Source organism: Phodopus roborovskii, unplaced genomic scaffold (assembly GCF_943737965.1).
Source record: "Phodopus roborovskii unplaced genomic scaffold, PHOROB, whole genome shotgun sequence".
Classification (NCBI taxonomy): domain Eukaryota; kingdom Metazoa; phylum Chordata; class Mammalia; order Rodentia; family Cricetidae; genus Phodopus; species Phodopus roborovskii.
This window is the reverse complement of record NW_026125059.1, coordinates 22,111,217-22,126,125: the sequence shown is the minus strand read 5'-3', so window position 1 is coordinate 22,126,125 and position 14,909 is coordinate 22,111,217. Positions and strand designations below refer to the sequence as shown.

Here is a 14,909-nt window from a genome sequence, read left to right as displayed (position 1 = left end):
ATGCTGGAATTAAAGGCACCACCAATGCCCCACTCCACTTTTTTTTTTTAAAAAAACAGTTTTTAAAATTATTTTTTATTGTTTGTGTGTGGCCACGGCATTCGTGTTAGAGGTCAAAGGACATTTTGCAGGAATCAGTTCTCTCCTTCCACCATCTAGGTCGTGGGGATAGAACTGAGGTGATAAGAATTGGCAGCAAGTGCCTTCAGCTGCTGAGCCAACTAGCCAGCTAGTTAATACCCTCCTCAAGGCGCAGATTCTTGTGCCTTAGCCGCATTGGAAACACCTCGGAGCCACGTTTGAACTTGATGATGCAGTTGGCGGGGACCAATTATTTGCACTTGGAGCCAATTGTAATTGATGGTGCTGCAGCTGCTGAGCGGGAACTAGCGGTCCTACGGTCCGAGAAACGCTTACCACAGGTGCTGCCACTCAAGCGCCGCCCTCTGTTCCCGGCCCGCCCACCTCAGGACGCAGCCCAATCCTCGCCAGGGAACGCGACAACGCCCATAGGCCAGACAGCCTGTAAGAAGGCAGGTAAAGGGTGGAGCCCGCGTACGCACTGCTGCGCCTGCGCGAGACGGGGAGGGGCGTGGCCCAGACTCCAGGCCGGAAGCGGGAGGCTAGAGGGGCGGGCCGGCTGGTGTCCCCTTTCCGGCCGGTCCCCATGGAGGCGTTGGGGAAGCTGAAGCAGTTCGATGCCTACCCCAAGACTCTGGAGGACTTCCGGGTTAAGACCTGCGGGGGCGCCACGGGTAGGTCTCGGAGCGGGCGGGGTTGTGGGGAGGGAGCCGTCCCCGCGTTTGGCCCGGGCTCCCGGACCCTCCCTGGCCTGCTAGAGGCTGAGGGGTGGGACACAGGCCATTCCAAATCTCGCTCCCGTCCTGCAGTAACCATAGTCAGTGGCCTTCTCATGCTCCTGCTGTTCCTGTCCGAGTTGCAGTATTATCTCACCACCGAGGTAAGGGGCGTGACCTGGAACGTGGGCGGGGCTTAGCGTTCTAAGGGTAGGACCCTTAAAGCCCGGTTGTGGGTGAGGCCAAATCTGACTGAGGTAGTGTTGCGGCAGGTGCATCCTGAGCTCTACGTGGACAAGTCTCGGGGAGATAAACTGAAGATCAACATCGATGTTCTTTTCCCACACATGCCTTGTGCCTGTGAGTATCTGATTGTGGGTGAGAGTTGGACTCCTGGGTGTACCAAGTGGGCTTCCAGATTTCCGCCTCTGGCCTTAGTTAGATCCCACCCGGAATGGCCACCATGTCATCCTGGTTCCCCTAGTCCAGTTCTTCCACGAGATCGTTCCTATCAAAGCTCAGATCTCCAGGTTCCTGGAGTCAGTGCATCTCTGTTTCCAGATTTAAGCATCGATGCCATGGATGTGGCTGGGGAACAGCAGCTGGACGTGGAGCATAACCTTTTCAAGAGACGACTAGACAAGGATGGCATCCCCGTGAGCTCAGAGGCTGAACGTCATGGTAACCAAGGGAGGGGGCCAGGTCTCCTATCTGGAGCTGGACATACCCACCCTGCCTTGTGGAAGTGTGCTGTGCCAGGCTCAGTGACTCGTTAGACAGAAGTCAGCTGGCTTGCCTTGGGTTCTCCAGCTATAAAGAGTCAAGAGTCGGTTGAATCCATGCTTCTTGTGTGAGCACATTGAGCAGAATACCTTAGGGGTTGGAGAGATGGCAGAACACTTTACATTACCGTACTCCGAAGCTTGAGCAGCGGTCTTCTTTAGATAAAAACTTGTCGTGCGTTTACTTTCCCAACACATTTGCAGTACAAGTGGCCCTAAGGTGGCTAACCAAGGAGAAGTGCCTGGGTTCAGATCCAGTGCTGTCTTGCGGTCTCTGAGTATCATCTGTAAAATAGTGGTAAACAGTAGTCCCCCATAGGTGAGATAAAGGCTCAGAGGCTGACAGACGTCCGCAACGTAACACGTTCTGAGGGTGTGAGAGTGCACTCACAAACCTTTCTGCTCTTTCAGCAGAGGGCTCTGTAAGTTATTCGAGATAACTCGGTGCTTCCTTCGCTAGGAAATTTCCCTGCCGTATGGTTTTGCCCAGCTGTAAGCTGCGTGTGTCTAAGGCAGGCTAGATTAAGCTAGGTATAGCGCTCACTTCCACTTCCTGTTTCTAGCCGCTGTCTCTGTTACCCTCAGGGCCTCTCCTTTTCATTCCTTTTTTTACTATGTAAGTCTGGCTGCCTTGGAACCTCTGTGTGGACCTGGTTGGCCTAAAACTTACAGAGATAACCTGCCTCTGCCTCCCAAGTGCTGGGGTTAAAAGGCGTGCGTCACCATTCCCAGCTCAGACCCATTTTCATAGAGTCTTATTGGAATGAAGTAAGGCAAGGTAAAGTGACCTGTAGCAGCTGATGTTTGGTATTCCCTGTTTTCTTACTAATATTTAGTGCATGTAAAGTGCTGAGCACCTGACTCATCGTACAGGTAAAGGACTCATGTGGGAGCCAGGGCTGTCGATGTCACTGTGTCTGCTTCATGTTGTGTTTCTATGTCTGCCCTCTCCTTAGAACTTGGGAAAGTCGAGGTGACAGTGTTTGACCCAGACTCCTTGGACCCCAATCGCTGTGAGAGCTGCTATGGTGCTGAGTCAGAGGACATCAAGTGAGCCAAGCCCTGGGGCATGCAGCGGGTTCTTAGCAGTCACTGTGATTAGCCAGCCGCGGCCTTGTTCAGACTGGGGAGATGGGACCGAGAATTTACTGGGCGTAGGATATATGCCTCCTCACTGATCCGGTTCAAATGGTGAAGGTTAATAAGCCTGACAGCTGCAGACCTCGGCATACAGCATAAGTGGCTGCTGCTCTTCGGCCTACAGAAGCAGTTTGAAGGTTATCTCTGTCTTGAGTTATCCTTGTCTTCAGTCCGAGCAACAACTTCCTTGCAAAAGTCACATAAGGATTATGTTGTATGTAAAGCCCTAAAGTACAAGGCCAAAGCTACGACATTTGCTACCTGCTGTGTGGGTTCCCAGCCCTGACCCCTGAGAGACTGACTCAACAGGGGGAAGTAAGGCTTTACAGTTCAGTGCCAAACAGGCACAAGGCCCTGGAATCCACAGGACCACACAAATACAATAATAACAATAATAATAGTACATATAGTTTAAAGTTTACATTTTAACCATTGTTATGGGTACAGTTCATTGGCATTAAGGACATTCACTGCCTTTTCTCCTGGGGGGGGGGTCACAGCCCCAAGCAGCATAGGGGTGTGTGCTGTGAATATTGTGCCCAAACTGAGGAGACAGTGAGAACACTCTTGGTGACCAGAAAGAGGCTGGCAGAGCCTCTGCAGCAGACAACTGTTCAGGCTTTTACTGCCCGGAGTGCCAGCCCTGGCCATGCTCTCCCCCTTCACACCTCCACTACAGGTGCTGTAACAGTTGCGAAGATGTTCGGGAAGCATACCGCCGTCGAGGCTGGGCCTTCAAGAACCCAGACACTATTGAGCAGTGTCGACGAGAGGGCTTCAGCCAGAAGATGCAGGAGCAGAAGAATGAAGGCTGCCAGGTGTATGGCTTCTTGGAAGTCAACAAGGTACCAGGAGGGAAGGAGGCAAGACGGCTGGGCTGAGCCAGGCTGGGAGAACCCCACAGTTGAAGTGGAGAATGAGAGGAAATATCCCCTGCAGGTGGCTGGAAACTTCCACTTTGCCCCTGGGAAGAGCTTCCAGCAGTCCCATGTGCATGGTGAGTGATCCAGAGTTGGCCAGGGGCGTTTAGCTCTTGGGTTCCCGCTTGGCAGGTTGGCATGCCCTCACTAGGCCAGTGTTCTTTTAGCTTTGAGCCATAGTTGAGAAGAGAGTGGGGGCAGGGCATGGCTCAGTTGGTAGAGTGATTGCCTTCCCTGTGTGGGTTTGACCCACAGCCTGCGTGGTGCAGGTGTTAGGATTGTCGCACAGAGCCTGTGTAAGTGTTGTGTCGTTGAAGTGGTAGCCATGTCCCCTGCCCCATCAGGTGACTGTGTGTGAGCGTTTGGACCAGCAGAGCTGGATTGGAACTCAGGTTCTGTGCTCTTGAGCTGTATTTATGTATGCATTCGTTAGATATCTAGTAATAACATGTGTTTGTCTAGATATAGATACAGCAGTCGATAAAGTGCCTGCACTCAGAATATTCAAACAGACATTTGGACCTGGTCCACATACCTATAACCTCAGCACTTGGGAGGTAGAGACAGGAGGATCAGTCCAAGGCCATCCTCACTTACATAGCACCTTACAGGCTAGCCTTAGCCACATGAGACCCTGCCTCAACACCCTCTCTCCACCAGAAATGAGAAAAAATGAAAAAATGAGACAGGCATATAAAATATGTGATATATATTCTACTCTTAAGTAGTGTGTCTGGGCAGAGCCTGGTCTACAGAGCAAGTTCCAGGACAACCTGGGGTACACAGAGAAACCCTGTCTTGAAAAAGAAAAGAAAAAGAACAATGAGGACCAGGCCAAGCATGGTAGCATGGTGGTGCTCACCTTCAATTCTAGCATTGGGAGGCAGAGACAGGCAGATGTGAGTTTGAGACCAGCCTGGTCAACATGATTAGTGTTAGGTTAGCCAGGACTACAAAGTGAGATCTGATCCCTCAATAAATAAGCAAACACTGATGTGGACAAAACAAGGCAGAATGAGGAGGTTGAGCGACAGTGCACCTGCTGTTTTAGTGATGGAGGAAAGACTGGGGCTTCACAGTGAAGCAGCCAGCAGTGCTGATGTCTACAGGAGCGTAACCATGAGAGAGGGCAGTAAATACACACCCTAAAGGCCTGAGTGTGCTTGCCAAGTACCCGGAGCAGTGAGAAAGGATGGCTGGGACAGCATGGTTGACATGAGGTGAGAGGGCGGCTGCATACAGCAAGAGGGGTCAGGGAGGGGCCAGGCTTCTGTGCTTTGTGAGATGCCAAGAAGAGCTTCTGGGGTGTGATGTGACCTCACTTAAAAAAGTAAGGCCAAGTATGGCTGTGATCCCAGCACTCAGGAGGCAGGCAGGGGGATCTCTGTGAGTTCAAGGCCAACTTGGTGTACAGAGTGAGTTCTAAGACAGGCTCCAAAGCTACAGAGAAACCCTATCTCAAAAAACCAAAAAATGAAATAAAATAATCAAAAAGAAGGTCCAGCATGGTGGTGCAGACCTTTAATCCCAATACTCAAAAGTAGAGGCAGGGGGATCTCTTTGAGTTCCAAGCCAGCCTGATCAACGTAAGGACCCAGTCAGCCTGACACCACAGGAATTAAAAGGCCTACATCATAAGATCTTGTCTCCAAAGAAGACTGAAGGCACACATGGTAAACAGCACCTGATGGTGTGTGCAGAAGGCTGAGGACAAGAGGGCAGAGAAGGGACGGTCAGTGAGGAGGCCTGCAGTGACCGGGCCTGCAGAGATGGTGGAACGTGGCTCGGAGTGGCGGTGGAGGAGGCGGAGAAGCAGTTGGGTTCTGGATACGTAACAGGCAGCGCTGAGAAGCAGCTGACAGATGTGTCGGAGAAGAACAAAGGAGTCCAAGATCACTTCAGAGCACAGATTGGATCTGCCTTTAGGAGACACAGGAAGACTTGGGGTGGGGTGCTTGTCTGAAAGCAAGTTCATATTTAGAGTGAGCAGATTCTTAGACCAGTAGGATTCTCATTTCTTAGGTTCTGGGGATACACAGTGTTTGCCTGGAGTTCAAGGACAGACACTAGCCAGGAGACAGATGTTGAACCCTCCCACATATTTACAGCTGTGAACTCTCCCTGCAGGTGAAGTGTGTTGGAGATGGGCTTCTTGTGTTAGAGGCCAGCGGAATGGGGACCTTAAAGGAGTCTGTAAGGATGGCTGGTGAGGTGGGAGCGTCAGTCAGGAATGTGGCATCCTCAGAGACAAGGGCTACCCAGCAAAAAATGAGTGGGTTGTTAGTGTAGTGTCATCGGTGGCCCTGACAGAACATGGCTATAACTAGAAATGCAGGAAAGTGTTTGAATATTGTGTTAGAGCGCCAGGTGCTTGAAATTAAAACTGCGTGTGGGCGTCATCGCTACCATGGCGCGGTCTAGAGCAGTGGTTCTCAGCCTTCCTAATGCTGGGACCTTTAATACAGTTCCTCATGTTGTGCTGACCCCAACCATGAAATTATCTTTGTTGCTACTAGTTTTGCCACTGTTATGAATTGTAATGTAAATATCTGTTTTCCAGAGGTCTTACACAACCCCTGTGAAAGTGTTGTTCGTCCTTAATGGATCACAGACCTCGGGTTGGGAATGCTGCTTAGAGGTTGTCAACAGGACTGATGACTGGGGGGTGGAGGACAAGACTGAGAAGGAGGCGTGTCCAGGAACTGGTACACAGGCTATCAGATGTCAGTTTGCTGTTGGGCACCGCCCTGTGAAAGGGGCAGAAGTGATGGGAGAGTGACAGTCTGTGACACAGTGGGTCTGGACAAGATGGTGTAGCCCTTGGGCATGTGGACAGGCCACCTCTGACAACCAGGAGAGCAGACCCTAGGCATGGCGGCAGGTAACAGAAGAGCAGACCCCAGGCATGGCGGCAGGTAACAGAAGAGCAGACCCCAGGCATGGCGGCAGGTAACAGAAGTGCTCATGCAGTGTCTGTTACTAGCTGAGAAGGAATGGCGTGCTGGAGATGTGAGGCATCTTTGGATTCTGGGGTTTAGTGTTGCTCTGTGCTGTATGACAAGGGAGTCAAAAGAGCTGGACATGGAGGAAAGTCAGGGCTTGGGGTTTGGGAGAAGAGTAGAAGCCAATGAGGAGGCAGGAGAAGCAACAGACTGCACAGGCCTTTGGTGTAGTGGCAAAGTGCCGTTGGGTTTGGGTACTGCAGGGGCAGGGAAGGAACAGGAGGAAATTAGCAAACTGGCGGTTGGAGCATGAGGTACTTGTGGTTGAAACTAGAGAAGGAGTAGCTACTGCTAATGTCAGCTTTAGAGAATGACCAGCAGCTGGTGGTCTGGGAGTGGGAGAGAAGAGCGGGGAGGAGGGGCTGCCCCGGAACTGGGACGACAGGATGGTGGAAGGCTCGTGTACATGACTATGGAACTCACCAGAAGCTGCAACTCGGGTAACATAAAGGGTGGACAGGCAGTCCTAGGGGTTACCTGGTGGAATCTCATGATTAACAAGTAGGGTGCTTCGATCTGCGTGGGAACTAAGATCAGGAGACAGAGATCTGAAAACGGCAGTAAGGCGCTAGAAGGACCTCTTTTGACATCAGAGGGGATAGGTATGGGAGACGATGGAGTGGAGCCGGTGCCTGGAAGAGAAAGCCAGGCTGTGGCTGAAACACAAAAGTGAAGGGCCGAGGCGCAGGCTGAAGATGGCGTCGCTGCTGCCTGGTGGAGTGTGGGTGGGGTGCAAGTTAGGGTCACTTGGGATATCACCATCAGCTAAGAAGAGCTCTGAGCTGTTCCCAGTGGCTAAGGTGAGCAGGCGTGGGATCCTGTAGTCTCTTAAGTAGCCTGTGCCTGCCGTGGGGGAAAGGCTTGAGGAAAGGTGGGTGGCCCGGAGGACCCTGCAGAGCTCTGGAACCCTTTACTCTGGAGGAGGCCGAGTAAAGTGGATTTCCTGAGACTATAGGAAGACATCAGTGTGTCTTTGTGTAAAGCTGTATGGACTACAGGCTTTCGGACATTTGGGAGGTGGTTGACAGCAGCATCTCCCCCCCCCCCCCCCGCCGTGCCTCTGCTTAGGGCTACCTTCTGGGTCATGAACCCCGGGGCAGCTGACTCTGAGTGCAAGGATGGTCATACACACAAAGCTACAGTGTCCTGTGGCCTGAGATCTGCCATTGAGTCCTCGGAGTATTTTTAATGTCCTTGTTGATTGCAGGTTGAATGCTATGGGGTGATATAGATCTTGTAAAGTTGACCAGGTATCTGCCCCTCTTAGATCCTCAAGTCAGCCCTTGGCAGAGAACATGGGCCAAGTGCTCTACCCAGGTCACACACCTGTGAGAGGACTTTGAGGCTCTAGGTCTTTTTTTGTTCTTTGGCTGTTTTTATGCTTCAGCCCTCTTTTATGCCTCTTTGGCCCTGGAAGAGGCCTTTTAGCTGGGGCTAGACCCTCGTGCCGAAGCAGGGATCTTCGTCCTCCCTCCTACTGTGGATCTTGTTCCATAGATCCCACTGAAGCTCTGAACCTCTGTTCTCTTCTTCTCTCTCCTCCTTTTCCCATGCTGCAGTTCATGCTGTGGAGAGTAAGTGGCCCTGCCCTCAGGGACGCCCTCCCCCCACTTCCAAAGCAGCCAGTCCTCCTGGAATGGGGGGAGGCTTGGATGGGTCTGGATGGTCTTCTCTGACCCTGCTGCTGGGTGACTTACCCCTGGGATGGGCCTTTGGCAAGGGGTTCCTAACAGCGAGCAATTGGGATTAGAAGATGGGAAAAAACTGCTGGTTCAGGGAACCTATGAGATTCCTTTTGGGAAATTTTGAGGATATAATCAAGTAATCAAGGGAGTCCCTGTTCATGTTAGGATACAGTGATTTTGTCACAGCTTTGGTTAGTGAGAGACCGTGGGTTTTGTTTTCTGAGATAAAAGCCTAGCCTGGAAATCTGTGTTCTTGTCCACCCCAGTGGGAGGCTGGGAACCCTACCCAGGTCCAGGGCAGGCCCAGAGGTACCAGGCTGAGGGTGACTGAGGGGTCAGAGGAGAGCTAGGAGCATCATACCCCACAGGGAGGAGGACAGCCTGAAAAAAGACTCAGGAGCCAAGAACATGGTCCTGCCTGCCTGGTGACTGTTTTCTTCTTCTTTCCTAGTTCATGACTTGCAGAGTTTCGGCCTTGACAATGTACGTACCAGGCAGAAACCATGGAGGGTGGGCAGTAAGAGACTGGGGTCTGCTCACGTCTGAAATGGGGAGAAATCACTCTTCATGTTCTGCTGCTGTTCAGACCCAGGGCAGAGACGGTTGGACAGGTGCATCCCCAACAGAAGGAAGCTCAGAGCAAAGCCAGGACAGAGTGACATTTCTAGGAAACCAGGTCGAGGCTGACCGGGACCCCCGAGGCCTTGGGACTGGAGCCACTGCAGGGTCTGCCTTTTCAGAAGAGGGACTCTTGTCTCGCCTTAACCAGGGGTGTGACATAGTTAGATTTACATTCCTAACTGCCCCTCAAGGAAGCTGGCAGTTGGGGGCTTCTGGCTTAGACTTCATCCCTTGAGGTGTCCAGCAGGACTAGTGTCACCATGCACTCCATGGCTGGTTGAAGCTGCACCTTAAACCCTGGAGCCCAGAAACCTGTGGCCTGAGGAGGGATCCTAAGTGAAAGCAGGTGCCTGGTACAGGCACTTCGATTAAAGCCGTGGCCTCTCCCATACAGGGCCCCTTCCTTCATCCCTCCCTCTTCCCACTGTGCTCACAGGCTCAGGGAACACGGCTACTCTAGACAGTTTTGTGTGGGTTGTGTGCTGTCGGGCAAGAACTGCACTCAGACCTTGGTGTTCTTGCAGATCAATATGACTCACTTTATCAAGCACCTGTCATTTGGGGAGGACTATCCAGGCATTGTGAACCCCCTGGACCACACCAATGTCACTGCACCCCAAGGTACCATCCTGGGAGGTAGCCTCCTCTGCCGCTAAAACCCTTCCTGGCACCCATGCCCTGTGCTTTCTTCTCCTCACAGCCTCCATGATGTTCCAGTACTTTGTGAAGGTGGTCCCCACGGTGTACATGAAAGTGGATGGGGAGGTGAGTATAGGTGTCCGGTTCCAGCTTGTTGCCAAGCACTTGAAGTCCTTTGTGTTATTCCCACCTGATGGATGCAAAGCTGAGGCCCCAGGGCTAGTGACACCCTTGTGGGAGACACAGGCCAGGCCCTGTTTGGTCTTCCTGCTTCCCACACTGCCTCCGACAGTCCTTGGGTGCTTACTGACCCCCACTGTCTGTGCTGACCTGGGGGTGGGCTAGGCCAAGCCTCCTTGGGCCTACTCTGTGGAACAGCCTATCTTTGGAGTGGTGTAACAGGGCGGAGGGGAAAGGGCGTGAGTCCCAGCCTTAGGGTGCTGCCTGCAAGAGTTTCTTCTCATCCCCGGACCACCAGTGAAAGTGTCCAGCAGATGTAGCTAGGACAGGTAAAAACTGTTAAGATGGTGACTGGAAGGGAAACCAGGATGGTCACAGGGGTCTGGGTGGTCCCCAGGCCTTGTGTTGCTCGTTACCAATGTGGAGCTTCATTCTATCCCTTCGTATCGTCACAGCCTGACAAGGGGCAGGGCTCGAACAGCCCTGAGCCCGGTTATAAACCTTTCTCTGCCTCCTGCTTCCCTCCCTCCTGCAGGTGCTCAGGACAAACCAGTTCTCTGTGACCAGGCACGAGAAGGTTGCCAATGGGCTGCTGGGTGACCAGGGCCTGCCAGGAGTCTTTGTGCTCTATGAACTCTCACCCATGATGGTGAAGCTAACAGAAAAACACAGGTGAGGATAGGGAGTGGGAGCAGCCCAGGCTCTGGGCCTGAGAGAGCAGGGTGCCTACAGAGCCCTCCCGTGCCTCTGCAGGTCCTTCACCCACTTCCTGACAGGTGTGTGTGCCATCATCGGGGGCATGTTTACAGGTACGTCCCAGGGTCCCTGTTTGGGGAGTGGGTGCTCCGGATCGGGCAGGTGTTTCCCCTTTGAGTGCCAGCATCCTCAGCAATGCACCAGGCTTTGGTTGGAGAAGAGGGTACCTTGAGGGCCAAGGAAAATGCTAGCCTGGCCAGTTAGATGGCAAGGCAGGGTCCACATGAGGGGTCCAGTGCTAGCCTGGTCTCTCTCCCCAGTGGCTGGACTCATCGACTCACTCATCTACCACTCTGCTCGAGCCATCCAGAAGAAAATTGATCTAGGGAAGACAACGTAGTCATCATCCTTCCTTCCTTTCCTCTGTCCCTGTGATTATTCCTCAGCCTCTGTCACTACCCCACTTCCTTCCTCTCCAGAGTCAGCCCAGGGTGATAAACATTGTGATAGTAGTTGGTCTCAGTGTGATTCTTGGGATCTGGCTGAAACCTAGGAGTAGCCCTCCTCATGGCCACATACTGAAGTCCGTCATGACAGGCTGGGGCCAGCCCTTTGGGGGTCCCACATGAGCATCTCCTGTGTAGTATGGCTTCACAGCCATGTCCTTAGTCCCTCTTTCTAGGGTAAGTATCTTAGAGCCCCGTGGCTTGTGGAGTAGATGACTGGAGTGCCACTATCCCGAGCTCTGAGTGCAGGCTGGACTGTGTCACTTTGGCAGTGATGGACAGCTAAAGCAGAAGCTGCTTCCCACAGCCTGGACTCAGTCATGTGGTCAGCGTTCTGCCAAGCCCCATAGTGTCTCTGCATTGAGAAAATATAGACCTTTCCAGCTGCTAAATGGAAGCAAAACTGAGGAGCAAGGAGGGGGAAGGTGCCACTGCCATGCTGGAGACAGCCAGCAACAGACCTTGGCTCAGTGCCTAACTGGGGCTTCCTGGTAGAGCCCTTATCTCTGTGTAGAGAATCATGCCCCACAGCCCCGGGAGTGAGGACAGCGGTTGGTTCATCAGCCCTCTGTTTCCCCTAAGACTGTGGCAGTAAGTGATGACAGCAAAACCTTTGGAGGGTGCCTGAGGTCCCGGTGATTTGATCACCTGGGAGGAATTGGGGGTGATGACCCTTTGGTCACCTGGGAACCATTTCCCTTGTTAAGCTGGGTAAGCCACCCACCATCAGTCTCTGGTTCGGAGGAAGATTGTTTTACCCCGTGCGTGCCCTTAGGAAGGCCACCACCAGACCCAAGGTAAGCCTCCCTCTGAAGGAGGGCGATATGGAGCTGCACAGTGACCCTCCAGTTCCGGGTGGGATCGGGGTGGAGATGGGGCAGACCTGCCTGCAATAAACTGTCCTCTGGGGCAGCCATGCTAATGGAGCCAGCAACAGGCAGTGATAACATTTAACCCTATAATAGGCTACCTGAGGTCAGTCAACCAGACCAATAATTTCCCTTTTTGCCTAAGCCAATTTGGGTGGAGATTTTTTTTTTTTTCCCCCCTTGACACTGAAAGTGTTTACATGTCATGGAAGGTAGAGCCATGAGCAGATTGAGAGCAACCAGCCCCTGGTAGGAACAGAAAGTAGGCTGGAGGGGGCGGGGACAGGTGACACAGTATACTCAGTCCTTAGGGCTTGTTCTTTCCTGGGGTCATATGTGGGCAGTCTTCCATCCCTGTGCGTTCTAGCAAACAAATCCTCAGCTTTTGATGCTGCTTGAGAGCATTTATCTTTACCACCTACAAAAGCAGGTCCTACGCTGCATGTAACTGACAGCCCCTGGGCCTGTGAAAAGGTTTATTGAACCCAAGTGCTGAATCCTTACAGCTCACATTGGAAGGAAGGACATCCAGAGTAGGGTTGAAAGGTTGGCTCCCCGAGCTGTGTCCCTGGTCCCTTGGGTTAGTGTTTGTGGATGGGACTGAAGATGACCTCGCTGATCTGTCCAGGAATGGTGTAGAAGACAAGGAGCAGGAAGACAGTGATGAGCGCCAGCAACAGCAGCAGCACCAGGATACGCCAGTACCGGCGCCAGATGAAGAAGACGAAAGTCTTCAGGGGGTTCACAAACCAGTTGAAGGAGGTTCTAGGGCGGCTGTTGGGGAAGGGTGGAGTCACATGACCAGGAAGCCCCTGCCAGCAGCCCCCACTTCCCTAAGCTCAGCTCCTTACTTGGGCTTCTCAAGAGGTTCAGGCTCTTTTCTCCCCTTCCCAACCGGCCGCTTCTCTGCCTCCTCCACAGTCAGTAGTTCAAACTCTGCCTCAACCTTGCCCTAGGAGGAGATTGTGGGACCATCAGTGGACAGAGCCCAGCCCCGAGCCAGGCCTTGGTCATTCCACTACGTACCGTGAGGATGTAGACATTGCCACCAGTGTCTGTGAACTGCAGATCCTCCAGCCGCCCCCTCCTCCTCTTCTGTTTCTTGCCAGTCTGAGTCTCTTGGGCCCCCTGTTCCACATCTTGCCTTTCCGTCATCTTCATTACAGGCCACCAGCCCCGCAATCGACGGCAGCGAAACAGATTGCATCTTGGCCCAGCCCCATCGAGGGCTATTCGAACAGAACACTGGTCAGGGACCCGGGCCCCCCTAACCATGTCTGGTAGCTGCAATTCTAGGGATCCTGTGAGGGCAAAACTCATGAGGTTAGGGTAAGGGGTCAAAGAGGCATCACCCCAGGGTTGCAAAGTACCAAAAGGGAAAATACAGCGGTCAGGCCACAGCTATAGACTTCCTAACAAGTCTAGCTACCAGCATGTCAAGTCCCAACCAGAGGTCCAGGACCATAATGCCAAAGCAAGGATCAAAGGCCACAATGGGAATCCAGAGAGACTGCAGAAGGGTCCAGGGGGAGGACTAAAACACCCTTGAGTGGAAAGGTTACTAGGCAGGCAGTGGTGGCGCACGCCTTTAATCCTAGCACTTGGGAGGCAGAGGCAGGTGGATCTCTGGGCGTGATCTACAGAGCCTGATCTACAGAGCGAGTTCCATGGCAGGTTCCAAAGCTACACAGACAAACCCTGTCTTGGAAAAAAAAAAAAAGTTTACTTGGCAACACTCCCTGAACACCGTGATTAGGTAGAAAACTGGTTCAAGCCTGGGGTCTAAAATCAACCACAGGGCTCACTGGTTCAAGCCTGGGGATCTAAAATCATCCACAGGGCTCAAAATTGGCTTAGAGTAGGAACCAAGGGACAGAGAGGGAAGAGTAGAGGCAAGGAAAATAAGGACATCAAATGTAGTCTTGAGGCCAGAAAAGGCTAAGTACCAAGAAAGTCGTTGGCGGAGATTCTGTCATAGTCCCAAACCTGCAGGACCAGTACAGCTGGCTGCCGGAACTCAGCCTCCTCTAGGGCGAAAGGTCCAGGCTTGCGGCGGACGCTCACCTCCCGCTCCGTAGGTAAGTAGTCAAAGCGAAACACAAAGCGCCAATTGAAGTTGCCCTCTCCGGTAAGGGAGTTGAAGTGGACGTCTGTCTCCTGTTTGTCATGCTCCAGCCCCTTTACCCAGCTGGTTGAGGAAGGATACAGCCCAGGGCAAGATGGGCATCAGGGCTGGGGCCACACCCAGAACTCAGTTCTCTTTGCACAGAGGGTCTGACACAGGGTTCCCATTTACAGTTTCCCTTAGGACAGCCATTTGGTGAGCCAGCCTGCAGGCCTACCTTTTCACATAGATGTCACTTGACATCTCTCCAGTGAGTGGGTTCACATCATCCAGAACCACATCTTCCGTGTTCCAGATGACAACTCTGAGCTCATAGCTGGGGACACAGTGGTTCTGACTGTTGATATGGGTCCTGGGAGTGTTCTGGCCTAACACCACAGTCCTGGTTTGATCCCCCAGCTACTCCAGAGATGCTAGCTGGAGCTCCTTGAGGGCTACATAAAACCCTGTCCCCAAACCACAACAGCTAACAAATCTCTGATCACTGTTCAGGTGGTAGAATGCTTGCCTAGCATGCACAAGGTCCTGGGGTCAATTTCTAGAGCACATATGTGACAAGGTGCAGTGGTACATGCCCATAATCCCAGCAATGGAGGACTATTGGCAAGAGGACCAAGAGAGGTCAAAAGCCATCCACAGCTGCATACCTTGTTCAGAGCCAGCTGGGGCTACATGAGACCTTGTCTCAAAAGATAAGGGAAGGGTGTGAACAGAAAGGTACTGGGTCGGTGTCATTGACCCCTTCCCACTACAACAATGGCAGCACCAGGCATGGCCTGACCCAAGCCAGTACAACGAGGCTCTGCTTCCTATACGTTTGGCGTCAGAAGCCTGAAACTTTTCAACAGCCACCGGCTGCAGAGTTAGAGCCGCCGCATGCCATGGCAAGCCACATGATGGACAGTCCAAAGTTCTGGGGTACAGAAAACTGAACTGGACAGACAGCC

The 14,909-nt window shown here is 52.6% G+C and overlaps 2 protein-coding genes across 2 annotated transcripts in view; one reads left to right on the top strand and one right to left on the bottom strand.

Moving 5' to 3' along the window:
• Positions 1–586: 586 nt before the first annotated feature.
• Ergic3 (ERGIC and golgi 3) lies at positions 587–10,974 on the top strand. Its single transcript, XM_051188291.1, has 13 exons — positions 587–755; positions 891–961; positions 1,070–1,157; positions 1,359–1,478; positions 2,536–2,629; positions 3,399–3,564; positions 3,659–3,716; positions 8,778–8,809; positions 9,472–9,568; positions 9,648–9,712; positions 10,302–10,438; positions 10,520–10,575; positions 10,783–10,974. The coding sequence occupies exons 1-13, from the start codon at positions 668–670 to the stop codon at positions 10,860–10,862; spliced, it is 1,152 nt and encodes a 383-aa protein (XP_051044248.1). The 5' UTR covers positions 587–667; the 3' UTR covers positions 10,863–10,974.
• Positions 10,975–12,282: 1,308 nt separating this feature from the next.
• Positions 12,283–14,909, bottom strand: part of LOC127224990 (fer-1-like protein 4) — a 33,731-nt gene continuing 31,104 nt past the window's right edge. The window contains exons 41-45 of the mRNA XM_051188278.1: positions 14,180–14,278; positions 13,784–14,025; positions 12,864–13,138; positions 12,689–12,789; positions 12,283–12,611 (exon numbers count right to left, since the gene is read on the bottom strand). Of these exons, the coding sequence (XP_051044235.1) occupies positions 12,419–12,611; positions 12,689–12,789; positions 12,864–13,138; positions 13,784–14,025; positions 14,180–14,278 (910 nt within the window). The 3' untranslated portion in view covers positions 12,283–12,418. The remainder of the gene's footprint in view (positions 12,612–12,688; positions 12,790–12,863; positions 13,139–13,783; positions 14,026–14,179; positions 14,279–14,909) is intronic.